Source organism: Cydia fagiglandana, chromosome 15 (assembly GCF_963556715.1).
Source record: "Cydia fagiglandana chromosome 15, ilCydFagi1.1, whole genome shotgun sequence".
NCBI classification, from domain to species: Eukaryota; Metazoa; Arthropoda; class Insecta; order Lepidoptera; family Tortricidae; genus Cydia; species Cydia fagiglandana.
In genome coordinates this window covers 13,000,308-13,016,697 of record NC_085946.1, presented here as the reverse complement: position 1 = coordinate 13,016,697, position 16,390 = coordinate 13,000,308, and the positions used below count along the sequence as shown (strand labels likewise).

General features: G+C 40.8%; 1 protein-coding gene and 1 long non-coding RNA gene across 2 annotated transcripts in view; one reads left to right on the top strand and one right to left on the bottom strand.

Annotated features, from left to right (window-relative positions):
* The window catches only part of LOC134671419 (V-type proton ATPase subunit D), a 354,138-nt gene that overhangs the window by 2,568 nt on the left and 335,180 nt on the right, over window positions 1–16,390 (top strand). The window contains exons 5-6 of the mRNA XM_063529274.1: window positions 473–603; window positions 1,810–1,916. Of these exons, the coding sequence (XP_063385344.1) occupies window positions 473–603; window positions 1,810–1,905 (227 nt within the window). The 3' untranslated portion in view covers window positions 1,906–1,916. The remainder of the gene's footprint in view (window positions 1–472; window positions 604–1,809; window positions 1,917–16,390) is intronic.
* Window positions 2,451–3,197, bottom strand: LOC134671437 (uncharacterized). The gene is made up of 2 exons (XR_010099221.1): window positions 2,878–3,197; window positions 2,451–2,629 (listed from the first exon to the last, which is right to left on the bottom strand). It is a non-coding gene; the product is annotated as an uncharacterized LOC134671437 (long non-coding RNA).

Sequence of the window (16,390 nt, the reverse complement as noted above, 5' to 3'; positions counted from 1 at the left end):
TGTGGGGAAAACCGTCTTTCATTGCTTTTAACTCTTGCGTTTTGTACACACATTACATTAGAGATGGGCAGAATATGGACTTTGCCGAATAGGAATATTCGGTTTAGATCATACCGAACCGAATATTCGGTTGGGCTAAAACTACCTAAAACGCTGAAAACAAGTTCATACTTCATACAGGTCCGCGATCTGCACTCCGCACGTGTTTTTGACCGTACGACGGTTATGTCAATAACACAAACGTGCACATGGTGCGTAACGGGTAATTTAGATGGCGTATTAAGCGGGATGCGAGTCGTATTAACCGTGAAAAAATGTATGAAAACAGTCCTAAAGTTGCAGGGACCGGCATAAAATGGCGTATTATGCGGGAAATAGTATTAAACGTGATCGTATTAAGCGGGTTCTACTGTAGTATGTAAAATACGAGACCGTCTTCACCAAATTGACCTTAATTGTGTTTTAATGTTAGTGATCATCCCACGACTGGAGCGCACTCTGGCGTACATCATCTCCGAGCTGGACGAGCTGGAGCGTGAGGAGTTCTACCGGCTCAAGAAGATCCAGGACAAGAAGAAGATCATCAAGGACAAAGCGGAGGCGGTCAGTATTACTGATTTTATTACTTATCTTTTTCTAGTCTAGTTAGGGCTCATTTAGACGATGCGAGAACTCGCATGCGAGTTTCATTACATTGTGAGCTTTGATCGGTCGGTTGAATTGGACGTAACCAACAGTCCGCAATGTAACTAAAATCGCATGCGAGTTCGCACGCCGTCTAAATCAGCCCTTATCCCGGTCTTTGCCAGTATCCGTTTTCCTACTTGCTTTCCTCCACTTTACGCCATCCTGTGAGCCCGTTTACGTTTCTATCAGAGGGCCAACCGTGAACCACGTTCGACGTCTTGCCTCCCTGTCACACTTACGAATTTACAAGTGCGACAGAGAGGGAACACGTCGAACGTGGTTCGTGGTAGGCCCTCTGCTCCCACGACATCGAGCCATCGCTTTTTTGGTCTGCCGTGAGGTCGCGGGCCGTCAAGGGCTACTTATGTGAAACGAAAAGTTGGCGATATTCAGAAATTAATTCATGGTAATATTTCGGTTAATTTTTATATTCTTGTATGAGAAACGTGGTCCAAAAAGGAAAATGCCTTCTTTTGTTGTAATATTTTTGAGAACTATAACTTTTTGGAAACTTTCTGCAATTTGCAGATCTGTCAAACTCGTATGACCATCTTGAATCCAAGTTCATTATATTAGTATTGTTAGCTATTGCCAAATGTATGGGTGCATTCCACTAGATTCTAGTGAGCCACAACTGTTGTTATGAGCGTTAATTTGTTTCAAGTGTTAATTGTTTTTGTGGCTTAAAGAGCCACAAAAAAATCCTTCAAAGAGCCGCGTGAGCCGCGGTTTTCCGACCCCTGCACTAGAATGTCGTAAATGAGCACTGATCTTTGCAATACTTCTGAAAATGTTTGGAAACCGAGTTTCTGTGTTACGATATTTTTGGCATTCAACCAAAACTCGAAAATCAAAGGAGTCCGTTGTTATGTATTGCGAACCTCTGAACTTACAATAAATTTGAACTCGGTCAGGCGTGGCTCACTCCGCGATCTCGTCGCTTTGCAACAACTAGCTACAAGTACATCCGTCCCACACCATTTTGATGGCTAGCCATAACCGCGCGTGGCGCTGTCGCCACCTAGCGGTCATATCTGTCCTAATCGTAACAGACGCGTTTTGTTAGAGAGTAAATCTTCAGTACCTAGTACTGTTATTTATTCTGTGACTCGGTGTTTTCAGAAAAAGAAAGAGCTCCTAGCGGCGGGCCTGGGCCTGGACCTTGGCGACGGCGGCGCCAACCTGCTGGACGAGGGCGACGAGGACATCGTGTTCTAAACCACCCGACAGTTACAACCGGTTTCACCACTAGCAGCGGCCATTTTGTTGGGGACTACTTACTGGCGTGTAGTGAGGCCTCAGCGTAGTCTTAAAGACAACTTTCTAGATCCCGTCTAAGGTAACTCTGCATTGCACAAAAGATCCCTATGGGTCGAAATGTATCCGCAAGGGCCCCCGAAAACAATAAGATAAGATAAGGTAACTCTGCAGTGACTTGAACAGAACAAGGGTTGTCATTATATTCATAGAAATTTGACATTCATAAAGCCACACTTTGTCTTTGTAAATGCCATGCAGAGTTAGCTTAGTCGGAGCTTGCCTCAAAAACTGGTATCTTTATTACTCTACTGAGACCTGTCTGACAATACTTATTGTCAAGCGTCCGTATAACTTAATTCCTATAGGCTTGCTCAATATTAGCTTCAAGAAAATTGCCGCTGTAATTCGTGGTAAAACTTATTTACATATAGGCTGGTTATTTCATTGTTGAAATACCTATTTAACAGACAATTATATTCACTGTTAATATCCAGCCTATTATAGTTATAACAATTAAAAAGCACTGTTGAGGTCCTATAATGGCTTCGCCGGCCTACCGGGTCGATAGTATTGTATGTATAGTGACAAATTGTTAGTAGTCGCGGTCAAGTGTTCGAAAAAGTAACATTACGGGAGCTTCCAGTATTACCTTACGTTATGGAGACGAAAAATGCCCTTTATTCTTTGGGTGAATCAACTTTTTCATGTCATTAGTTGCCATGGTTACGGTCTCCTGGGTCACTCTTAAAATAAGAGTTATTTCGTATTTAAATGAACCAAACTTGATTTTTTTGGTAGTTATAAGGCCTTTCCATAATGTGACATCTACTAAGCACGTTTGTAGAACATGGTACAGCAGCTCTTCTAAGAAACTATGCTACTATTGTCTCCTGGCTGATGGGACAGAATAACAAGAAATAGTTGATCGACCCTTTTAACCTTTTGAACGCTTACGTCATAAACTAAAACGTCACTCACTCGCCAAGGTCATGGATGCAAGCAAGCTTGAAAATGTGAAAGTTACTTTGACAGCGATGGTACGCCATAACACTCATGTATTCATGGCGCTGTGGGCACGACTAGCCGACGCCATTAGATGTTCTTGGCGTTCAAAAGATCACTTTCCCAGACACCTCCAAATTTTAGTTTCAACACTTGGCTGCTTTCAAATGTTTATAAATTGATATTACAACCTATATGGTGTTGTCTGTAAATAATGTACTGTTATTCCTCTTCCACAAATCAACCCTACGACCTTCTTATACGGTCCAATTTTCAGTGGCAATCTGATTGGTACACAAATTGATTGTAAGCATTCCACGCATTGTATCAACTTAAGCTTTTAGAATGCTGTTTAAAATATAAAGCATAAGTACACCCATTTTATTATTTATAGTTTTTTTGATTTGTTGTTTAATGGTCGTTTAAGTGTAAGCAATCATGTAAATACAAGTTTGTGATGCGAAATATTAAATATTATTATTGATCGAAGTATTGTTTTATTACTTCTACTTTACGAGGGCCTACCGCGAACCATGTTCGACGTGTTGCCTATGTCACACTTACCTCACGTGTATTTTTCTACAGTGAACGAAACTAAGAAAAAAAAGCGGCCAAGTGCGAGTCGGGACTCGCCCATGAAGGGTTCCGTAGCAGCAAGTAACATAATAAAATTGCGGTTTACGATTTATGACGTATTAAAAAAAAACGACTTACTAGATCTCTTTCAAACCAATTTCCGGTGGAAGTTTGCATGGTAATGTACATCATATATTTTTTTAAGTTTTATCATTCTCTTATTTTAGAAGTTACAGGGGGGGGGGGGGTGCACATTTTACCACTTTGGAAGTGTCTTCCGCGCAAACTATTCAATACTCCGCATGTAGGGGTTTGATGAAAAAAAATTATTGACTTTCAGTTCTAAGTGATTGTTTTTCCCACCAAAAACATAAATGTAAAAAAGGAGAGCCAAGTTCAATACAAAAATTATGCTTGGCTGTGGGGCTCGCCGCAAAAAGAATGGAGATCTAAATGAGTGCCACTGCCAAGTTCTATGCAAAATCCAAATATGTATTTATAGGAACAAAATAACATTATAAACAAGTATTAAAACCCTATTTCTTTGCTTTATTGGAGACCTATAACAATTGCTGTTATTTAAAAAAATGTGAGATCTTAAAGTAGGTTAGATTTGACTTGGCCAGTTTTCATTATATCAATAATTTTATATATATTGTAATTCTGATAAAACCTAAAATAAATTCCCCGCGTCTCCCTTTTACACAGATTATACAAATTTTACAGGAGATATGGCAATTTTTAAAGAAATCACTACACCAAAGAGTATATTACCTACCTACACTACACCTTATAAAACAATGTCTCCCGCCGCGTCTGTCTGTTTGTATGTATTTTCGCGATAAACTCGAAAAGTAATGAACGGATTTTCATGCGCGTTTCACCTATCGATACAGAGATTCTTGAGGTTTAGGTGTATGTATATATAAGTTAATAAGGTTTTGTGTAACCCGTGCGAAGCCGGGAGAGGTCGCTAGTAAATAATAAAAGAAATACTTATACCTTTTCAAGAGCAAATAGGTAATCCTGTGCGCCGCCACCCCAAGGTGTGTATCTTAAACAAAAAGGGAAGGAATGGAAATTGGACGCTCTGGAAAACTTCTAAAGGCTGGAAAAGCGATCGGACTGAAGTTCGAGTCTTGCCCAAAGACCACTTTGGAAACCGGAACGCCGGAATTTTTCCATTTTTCCTTTAATATAAAAATTTGTAGTAGGTCTCGCTCATTCTCGATAATAAAGTTTTTACATAAAAGTGCAGTGGCGTAGCGTGAACGGCGTCTAGCCGTGGGCGTAATCGCATCTGCGAGGCCCTTTTCTTTCACTGTGCCCGCAGGGGCATCGCGAGGCCCCTCTTGGGGCGCGAGGCCGTGCGCGACGGCCCACTTCGCCCACGCCTAGCTTACGCCACTGACAATTTGACAAAGTGGCACATCTGAAGTATTTTATGTAATCTATGCCTGTAGGGCGGTGGGTTGGGGCAGAGTGTTGTTCGCTGTAAATGTCCAAAGTGATCACAGTTGGAATTAAACTGAAGATCGATTCGCAGTGTAAAGAATGAAGGTGTTTACTTAATAAGGGATGAATTTAAGTTTCTAAAACATTTTTTATTCTTTCTTAGGCTTATAAAAAAACCGGACAAGTGCGAGTCGGACTCGCCTACCCAGGGTTCCGTACTTTTTAGTATTTGTTCTTATAGCGGCAACAGAAATACATCATCTGTGAAAATTTCAACTGTCTAGCTATCACGGTTCGTGAGATACAGCCTGGTGACAGACGGACCGACGGACGGACAGACGGACGGACAGCGGAGTCTTAGTAATAGGGTCCCGTTTTACCCTTTGGGTACGGAACCCTAAAAAGGAAAATGATACTGTTTACATAGGAACATTAAGACCGCGCCACAGAGTAAAATAAATAATAGTACCTACTACCGTACAGAAAGGACACTTCCTACAAAACCGAAGTGTGACTGCGATTCAGGGACGAATCATGCTATCCCTTTCTAATGGATGGCACTATCCCTTTCTAATGGATGGTACTATCCCTTTCAGCTATTTAGGGTTGTCAAATTTCAAGTCAAATCTTATCTGTGGTCTGTGGTAGTGCACGCAAAAGGACGTCAAGTGGTGCCAACCCTAATTGCTCGGAGCAATGCTGAGCCGAACGGAGCCGAGTTTGGCCGAAGTCAGGAGTTTCGCACCCCTGCTTATGCTCAATACTTATTACTCTTTGCTTATTAAGCAAAGAGTAATAAGTATTGAGCATAAGCAGTAGACATGTGTAAGTAATGCTCGTAATATCACAAATGAGATATCTCTCGAACTCGTAATATGCCATTACTCGTCACTCCGAGAAATCAACCATTACTTCAAACATTACGCATCACGCGAGCCGAGCGCCGAGCGCGCGACCACGCGAACGCCAACGACCGGCCGAAGCGCGCGAAATGGATTCAATTCCACTTAGGTTGACGCGCCGATATGAATGGTCAGTTAAAGTCTACTCACAGAGCGCGTAATGTGTAATGCCACTTGTGATAGTGTCATGTTTGTTCGCCATGCCATGATTGCTTTGTTATCTCACTCGCACTCGATCTCAGCGCTCGGTCGCTCTCGCTCTGCGATGCTTTCGGCTATCTTCGGAATAATTCGGATCGGTCCGCTCGGCCGATCGCCGCTGTGCGTTTAAGTAGTCGCAAATTTCACTAATATTCTTACGAATAAGATTTTCTGCATCTGCAATAGATTTAAAACTCTAATGCGTCCGCGTAGAGTTTAAAATGTTTTCTTATAAGAAGAGAAGGACGCGGCTAAATCGAGTAATTTGTTTGAGATTTTGAAGTTGACGAAAACAAAACTGTTTTTTATTATTGTTGTGAAATGTTTGGTTGACTTTCGCGGTTCGCGGCGCTAAGTACGACTTATTACTTGTTTATCCCGTAATTTAATTGTGGATTAGTGCATATGAGTGTAGAAATTTGATTTGTGTATATACTGTATATAGGCTGTTTATTTATTTATTTATTATATCCGAGACGCCATAGAATCACTAGAGTGCCGTGGATGCGCTGCGTAATTGAGGAGATAACTGTAATGTGGCCATCTCGCGCGCGCCCGCGCGCTGTTTCACGTTCGGGTCATGTTTCGAGTGATGAGTGATGTGATATCTCAGTGTACCATTACGTGTTCGGAAAAGTGATGTGATATAGCATCACTTTTCGAAGCACTGTTTCGCGCATGTCTATATGCTTATGCTCTACGCCGCGCGCTCTAGTTCTATGGAATCGAAACGGATCTACTACGATATTTCGGTTTTCGCGGTAGGCCCTCTGCTTTTTCACTAAAGTGCTAAGGGGTTGTGCACAAATCACGCGAGGTGTTTTCGGCTACTTTTTGACCACCCCTCCCCCTTGGTGATATTTGGTGAGGTTTTTGGCTACCCCCTCTCCCCACACTACCTCACGTGTATTTTTTTGAATTTTTTTTTTCGACCTAATTTTAAGATAAATAGTATTGTATACAGAAAATCTTGTTTATTTTTCTGTTTTCGTTAAATAGACTCGCTATCTTGAAGCACCGAGTGAAGGTTTATGTTTAACGAAACCGAGAAAAAGTATCTACTCATGTGGTTGGTTTTTAGGGTTCCGAAGCCAAATGGCAAAAAACGGAACCCTTATAGATTCGTCATGTCTGTCTGTCTGTCCGTCCGTATGTCACAGCCACTTTTTTTCGAAGCTATAAGAACTATACTGTTGAAATTTGGTAGGTAGATGTATTCTGTGAACGGCATTAAGACACAAAAATAGAAAAAAAAACAATCATATTTATTTATTGTAGCGTTGGAACCGTTACAAGCAGATATTTGAAACTACCCCAATATATGTATTATTATATTTGCTATATTAAAATAAAGTTTAGTCAAAAAATAAGTGGTGTCCCCATACAAAAAACTTGTAAGACGCTCGCGGCACCACATAATTATACAAAGAACAGAAGTAAAACCATACAGCGGAAACACAAGAAAAAACATTATATCTCAATACCTGCCTAGTTTTCTTTACAAAAAGTATTGATATCCCACCAAAAACATAAATGTAAAAAAGGAGAGCCAAGTTCAATACAAAAATTATGCTTGGCTGTGGGGCTCGCCGCAAAAAGAATGGAGATCTAAATGAGTGCCACTGCCAAGTTCTATGCAAAATCCAAATATGTATTTATAGGAACAAAATAACATTATAAACAAGTATTAAAACCCTATTTCTTTGCTTTATTGGAGACCTATAACAATTGCTGTTATTTAAAAAAATGTGAGATCTTAAAGTAGGTTAGATTTGGCTTGGCCAGGTTTTATCAGAATTACAATATATATAAAATTATTGATATAATGAAAACTGGCCAAGTCAAATCTAACCTACTTTAAGATCTCACATTTTTTTAAATAACAGCAATTGTTATAGGTCTCCAATAAAGCAAAGAAATAGGGTTTTAATACTTGTTTATAATGTTATTTTGTTCCTATAAATACATATTTGGATTTTGCATAGAACTTGGCAGTGGCACTCATTTAGATCTCCATTCTTTTTGCGGCGAGCCCCACAGCCAAGCATAATTTTTGTATTGAACTTGGCTCTCCTTTTTTACATTTATGTTTTTGGTGGGATATCAATACTTTTTGTAAAGAAAACTAGGCAGGTATTGAGATATAATGTTTTTTCTTGTGTTTCCGCTGTATGGTTTTACTTCTGTTCTTTGTATAATTATGTGGTGCCGCGAGCGTCTTACAAGTTTTTTGTATGGGGACACCACTTATTTTTTGACTAAACTTTATTTTAATATAGCAAATATAATAATACATATATTGGGGTAGTTTCAAATATCTGCTTGTAACGGTTCCAACGCTACAATAAATAAATATGATTGTTTTTTTTTCTATTTTTGTGTGAAAATCTTAATGCCGTTCACAGAATACATCTACCTACCAAATTTCAACAGTATAGTTCTTATAGCTTCGAAAAAAAGTGGCTGTGACATACGGACGGACAGACAGACAGACATGACGAATCTATAAGGGTTCCGTTTTTTGCCATTTGGCTTCGGAACCCTAAAAACCAACCACATGAGTAGATACTTTTTCTCGGTTTCGTTAAACATAAACCTTCACTCGGTGCTTCAAGATAGCGAGTCTATTTAACGAAAACAGAAAAATAAACAAGATTTTCTGTATACAATACTATTTATCTTAAAATTAGGTCGAAAAAAAAAATTCAAAAAAATACACGTGAGGTAGTGTGGGGAGAGGGGGTAGCCAAAAACCTCACCAAATATCACCAAGGGGGAGGGGTGGTCAAAAAGTAGCCGAAAACACCTCGCGTGATTTGTGCACAACCCCTTAGCACTTTAGTGAAAAAGCAGAGGGCCTACCGCGAAAACCGAAATATCGTAGTAGATCCGTTTCGATTCCATAGAACTAGAGCGCGCGGCGTAGAGCATAAGCAAAGAGTAATAAGTATTGAGCATAAGCAGGGGTGCGAAACTCCTGACTTCGGCCAAACTCGGCTCCGTTCGGCTCAGCATTGCTCCGAGCAATTAGGGTTGGCACCACTTGACGTCCTTTTGCGTGCACTACCACAGACCACAGATAAGATTTGACTTGAAATTTGACAACCCTAAATAGCTGAAAGGGATAGTACCATCCATTAGAAAGGGATAGTGCCATCCATTAGAAAGGGATAGCATGATTCGTCCCTGAATCGCAGTCACACTTCGGTTTTGTAGGAAGTGTCCTTTCTGTACGGTAGTAGGTACTATTATTTATTTTACTCTGTGGCGCGGTCTTAATGTTCCTATGTAAACAGTATCATTTTCCTTTTTAGGGTTCCGTACCCAAAGGGTAAAACGGGACCCTATTACTAAGACTCCGCTGTCCGTCCGTCTGTCCGTCCGTCGGTCCGTCTGTCACCAGGCTGTATCTCACGAACCGTGATAGCTAGACAGTTGAAATTTTCACAGATGATGTATTTCTGTTGCCGCTATAAGAACAAATACTAAAAAGTACGGAACCCTGGGTAGGCGAGTCCGACTCGCACTTGTCCGGTTTTTTTATAAGCCTAAGAAAGAATAAAAAATGTTTTAGAAACTTAAATTCATCCCTTATTAAGTAAACACCTTCATTCTTTACACTGCGAATCGATCTTCAGTTTAATTCCAACTGTGATCACTTTGGACATTTACAGCGAACAACACTCTGCCCCAACCCATCGCCCTACAGGCATAGATTACATAAAATACTTCAGATGTGCCACTTTGTCAAATTGTCAGTGGCGTAAGCTAGGCGTGGGCGAAGTGGGCCGTCGCGCACGGCCTCGCGCCCCAAGAGGGGCCTCGCGATGCCCCTGCGGGCACAGTGAAAGAAAAGGGCCTCGCAGATGCGATTACGCCCACGGCTAGACGCCGTTCACGCTACGCCACTGCACTTTTATGTAAAAACTTTATTATCGAGAATGAGCGAGACCTACTACAAATTTTTATATTAAAGGAAAAATGGAAAAATTCCGGCGTTCCGGTTTCCAAAGTGGTCTTTGGGCAAGACTCGAACTTCAGTCCGATCGCTTTTCCAGCCTTTAGAAGTTTTCCAGAGCGTCCAATTTCCATTCCTTCCCTTTTTGTTTAAGATACACACCTTGGGGTGGCGGCGCACAGGATTACCTATTTGCTCTTGAAAAGGTATAAGTATTTCTTTTATTATTTACTAGCGACCTCTCCCGGCTTCGCACGGGTTACACAAAACCTTATTAACTTATATATACATACACCTAAACCTCAAGAATCTCTGTATCGATAGGTGAAACGCGCATGAAAATCCGTTCATTACTTTTCGAGTTTATCGCGAAAATACATACAAACAGACAGACGCGGCGGGAGACATTGTTTTATAAGGTGTAGTGTAGGTAGGTAATATACTCTTTGGTGTAGTGATTTCTTTAAAAATTGCCATATCTCCTGTAAAATTTGTATAATCTGTGTAAAAGGGAGACGCGGGGAAGCTACGTGCCGACTTTATGCTGCGAATTCCCCCATTTTCATAAAAGATCATAAACGCAGAAGGATTCAAACGACCAGAAGATGTTATTAGACTGACGACAGAAGTTATACAGATGTGAGAATCAGATGATTTAAATCTATATTCTCGCAAATAATATTACGGCTTAGAGCCACTTTGTAAACAGAGCCTACCTGTTCAACTACCGGTTAACAGTGTTGCCAACTCGGATTTTGAAAAAATGCTAGATGTCTAGATTATGCCAAAATTATGCCAAAGATTTTGGAAACACCTATGCTAAAAAAATGCTAAAATATCATCTGACATTAGACACTTAAAACACATACATTTTTCAAATTTACCGCCTTTTTCTACTGACAGGATCTACTTGACCAACTTTATATAGTCCGTTGACGTCCATCCGTCCACAAAAGTCAAGAAAATATGAACCACATAAGGCGATGGCGCATATTGTTGCTGCCAAGTTGGTGCAAACTCGGCTTAGACTAAATTATTGTTAGAATGGTCAAAAGAGGTTTGGCGCCAGAGTACTGGCCGCATTTGGTATTCTATAATTTCATATCAAATCGTGTTTTGAAAATTAGATTCTGTCAAGTGTCATGCTGCGTAACTGTCTGTGTTTGTTTTGCTTAATAAATTAAAACTAATTTATTATTTAATATCTTATTTATTCACAAGGGACTCTGCGTTACAAGTAGTGATAATATTATGTGTAATAATATCAGGTTAAGGGCCGTCGCGCAACCATAACTGCGTTATACCCATAGTGTGAATAATTTAGAAGATAGTGTTGGCAAAATGAGTGAAAATGCAACTTCGAGTAGTAGCATCAGTGGTTTGCCATCTATAGAAAAACTGGATGGTAATTCCAATTACGCAACATGGAAGTTTATGATGGAACTGTATTTGGTCCACGAGGATTTGTGGGAATACACGAGTGCTACTCCTGCAGCCACCGACGTTTCAGGTACGAAACGGGACCAAAGAGCGCGTGCAAAGATTTGTCTTATGGTCCGACCCCATTGTCTAGTGCATGTCCGTAAAGCAAAATCAGCTAAGGAAGCTTGGGAAGCATTAAAGAATGCATTTGAAGACAAAGGTCTGAACAATCGCTGCCGCCTATTGTCAAAGCTAGTGAGCTTGAGGCTGGAACAATTCTCGTCGGTTCGAGATTATGTGACATCTGTCATGGCGACGTCACAAGAGCTGTTAGATTTAGGGAAGGAGATTGATGATGAGCTACTAGCAGCTTTACTTCTTCAAGGCCTTACCCCAGAGTTTCAACCGATGAGGTTGGCCATAGAGAACAGCAACATTAGTTTAACTACCGATTATGTGAAAACCAAGCTGTTTCAAATGGAAGATACCTTCGCAGCAGGCTCCAGCGAGAAGCAACCAACATCTGCGCTGCTAACAAAGAAGCATAAGGGCAAGAGTGCACCTAAATGGAAGACCAAAGGAAAGGTCAAATGCTTCATTTGTGAAGGACCTCATAAGGCACAGGAATGTCCAGAGAATCCGAAAACGAGGAAGGAGGCACTGCAAGCCTATGCGTTTGGTACAGCGATGAATCCACACGCAGATGACTGGATCATAGACTCGGGAGCGTCTTCAAATATGTCTCATCGGAAATCTTGGTTCAAAAACTTAAAAGACTCTAAGAAACCCTTGAGAGTGACATGTGCAAATGGTAATGAGGTACTTGGCGAAAGTGAAGGTACGGTAGTTTGTGAATCTATAGATTTGACTATAAGCAATGTAACTTATGTCCCTGAATTAGCCTCTAATTTATTGAGTGTGAATGCTATCGCGAAAAAGGGACACGTGGTGGTATTTACTGAAAAAGGGTGTGACATCTTTAAGAGTGATGAATGCGAGATTAGAGGTAAGGCTGTAGTGAAAGGTGTGGAAGAACGAGGCATTTATAAAATAAAGTGCTGTTCACAGGGTTCTGCGCTTTCATCTGCAACTGCAAGTGACCAGCTGATGCAGTGGCATCGGAGGATGGGGCATCTTGGTATGAAAAACCTCAAATTACTCAGAGATAAGATGGCAACAGGGGTAAGTTTTCCTAACACTTTATCTAAACTTGAGTGTATACCCTGCATCATGGGAAAACAGACAAAACAACCCTTTATTAAAAAAAATAAAGCGACGCGAAGCACTGAGGTGCTAGGTCTGGTACATTCAGACGTCTGCGGACCTATGGAGGTTCCTTCAGTCAGTAAGGCCCGATATTTTTTAACGTTTATTGATGATTTCACTCGAAAAACTTTTGTATATTTTCTAAAACAAAAAAGTGAAGTGTTTGAAAAATTTATGGAGTTTAAAGAGTTTGCTGAGAATCAAAGTGGGAAGAAACTGAAGATCCTTCGCACAGATAACGGCACAGAGTTTGTCAATAAACAGATGGACAACTACTTGAAAAAGTTCGGGATACAGCATCAACTGACAGTTGACTACACGCCAGAACAAAATGGCGTCGCCGAGCGGGCAAACAGGACGATATGCGAAAAAGCAAGAAGCATGCTGCATGACTCCGGTTTGGCTAAACGTTTTTGGGCAGAAGCAGTCCGTCATGCCGTTTTTTTAAAAAACAGGTCACCAACGCTAGCGGTGAAGAATATGACACCTGAAGAAAAGTGGTCACGGCGGAAATGTGACCTCAGCAATGTGAAAATCTTCGGGTGTAAAGCATTTATGCATATCCCCAAACAAAAAAGGAGAAAGTGGGATCCCAAAAGTAAAGAACTGATCTCTATAGGCTTCTGTGACAACTCAAAAGCTTATAGATTAGTGAACCCCACTACAGGCGAACTGCATAAGGCAAGAGATGTGATATTCTTAGAAAGTGAAATACATCATCAGCATTTGGAAACAGATCCAGAGGAGATACTTAATATGTCTGAAGAAAGCGTCAAGGCGACACCTCATCAGAACATGTGTGATGACTGTGATGAAATAGAAATTCCACTTGCAGTGGAAAATGAGGTTCCTAGAGAAGAAGTCGTAATTCCTAGAGTGGAAGACGTCCTTCCTAGAGAGGAAAGACCGGAAAGTGGTATCAACAGTCCTAGAGTCGACCATGAGCCAAACATAGAATCTGATCTGGCCGAGTCGGACTGTGGATCATTTTTAAGTATCGATGAAGAACCTGAGGAGGAACAGGAACGGAGGTACCCCCTTCGAACAAGAAAACCAACTCAGTTTCCGGATCATGTACTGTATCAAGCCATAGAATCGGAACAGGAACCCAGAACGATTCGTGAAGCACTGTCAAGAGATGACAGCAAAGAGTGGAAAGTCGCCATTCAGGAGGAGTTGAATGCGATAAAGAAAAATAAGACATGGGTCTTAGTCAAACGACCAGAGCGATGCAACGTCGTTGATTCAAAGTGGATCTTTAAAATCAAAGACGAGGGGGAGGGAAGAAAAAGGTACAAGGCTCGGCTCGTGGCTCGCGGTTTCAGCCAGAGATATGGCATTGATTATGACGAAACCTTCTCCCCGGTCGTTAGACACAGCTCGCTAAGGACACTTTTAGCATTGGCAGCTGATTATCGCCTTCACATTGACCAGATGGATGTCAAAACGGCATTCCTAAATGGAGACTTATCTGAAACTGTGTACATGAAGCAACCAGAAGGTTTTGAAGAAGGGAGTTCGGACTACGTATGCTTACTCAAACGTTCCCTGTACGGGTTAAAACAAGCCCCTAGAGCATGGAACACGAAACTGAACAATGAGTTGCTACAATTAGGTTTTACGAGGTCTAAGAACGAACCATGCGTTTATATTAAATCTAGTAACAAAAAGATTACTATACTCGCAGTGTATGTGGATGACATCCTTATCTTGTGGAATGATAAAAAGGAGCTGAACTCTGTCAAAACCGATCTCATGAAAAAGTTTGAGATGAAGGATCTTGGTCGTGCGAAATTTATCTTGGGAATTCGGATTACTCAATCTGATACTTCGATCAAAATCGACCAAGAGAGTTATGTAGATAAAATATTGAAAACCTTTGGTATGGTTGACTGCAAGGTCGCATCAATGCCTGCAGTGCCTGGACAAAAGCTTGAGAAGCCAGGAGAAACACACAAAACTGATGAGGGCATACCATATCAGAATCTCATAGGGTCACTTATGTATCTGGCGGTCTGCACGAGGCCGGACATAGCACATACTGTGACTTATCTAAGCCAATTTAACACGTGCTATACTGACGAGCACTGGATCGCAGCGAAGCGAGTGCTTAGATACCTAAAGGGTACAAAGAGTCAAGGACTCAAGTACAAAAAGTCGGACAAGATGAAAGGCCTAGTCGGTTATGCGGATGCTAGCCATGCTACATCCTACGATAGGAAATCGTTTACTGGTTTGGTCTTCCTATGGAAAGGAGGAGCTGTTTGCTGGGAGAGCAAAAAACAGAAAACGATTGCCCTTTCAACTGCGGAAGCCGAGTATGTTGCCATCTCAGAAGCAGCCAGAGAGGCAATATTTATAAAACGATTTGTTGCTGAGATCACTGGAGAACAAGAAAAGCAGTTAACTATCTTCAGTGATAGCCAGTCAGCAGTTGCCATCGCGCAGAATCCTGTGCACCATCAACGCACAAAGCACATTGATGTGCGCCACCACTATGTGAGAGAAGCGGTTGAGAACGGGCATATCCAGTTAGTGTACTTGGAGACAGAACGAATGGTGGCGGACGTACTTACGAAAGCCTTATTGAAGGGTAAGTTTGTGTTGTGTGCAAGAGGCATGGGTCTAGATCTCTAGAGGTATGAAATTAAGGAGGAGTGTTAGAATGGTCAAAAGAGGTTTGGCGCCAGAGTACTGGCCGCATTTGGTATTCTATAATTTCATATCAAATCGTGTTTTGAAAATTAGATTCTGTCAAGTGTCATGCTGCGTAACTGTCTGTGTTTGTTTTGCTTAATAAATTAAAACTAATTTATTATTTAATATCTTATTTATTCACAAGGGACTCTGCGTTACAAGTAGTGATAATATTATGTGTAATAATATCAATTATGCTAAAAAATATGCCAGATGCTAAATGGAAGATTTTGGTGCCTAAGCGAGTGAAAATATGCCAGATCTAGCATCATTTATGCCAAGTTGGCAACACTGCCGGTTAAAATACTCGTATGCGTGGTATGTTAAAGTTGTATCCAAACGAGACAATTTTGCCAATCTGATGAAATTCTCGGATCGAACAGGGCCGTGCGGACGCAAATACCAATTTGATTTCCTGATCACATCAGCAGGTGCGGACACAAAAATGTCAATTTTCATAGTAGAATGCAAATTGGTGATTTAATTTGTGTACGTGTGGACGCTAGATGAGACTGACCAATTATTTTCCTGACCAAATCAACTGATTTCGTCAGTCCCGTCTGGATACCCCTTAAGGCTCGTATGTATGCTCTGATCGAATCCTCTCTCATATGTTAACCTATTTATTTTGTGGGCGCACCTCGTGTATGGTTATAAATAATTTCTAGGTCGGATTATACGTAAACTTGTAATAATTTTTCATTTTGAAAGCGTATTTGTGTAGGTGCTTATATCAAAGCTGAATGATAAACAACTTTGCCTACTAATTAACACAGGATTCGCAGGAAAGACAGGAGTAAAATAAATATGATGTTTTAGAATGGGTATCATTAGAATTTTCCGTGGAATTACACTTACTTAGTGGCATTTTTTTTTATGAATCCTACCTTGGAGTATTTTTACATCGTCATGATCTTGGTACAATAAGGTCCTCAACGAAAGATTTAGAAACGGGATATTTATG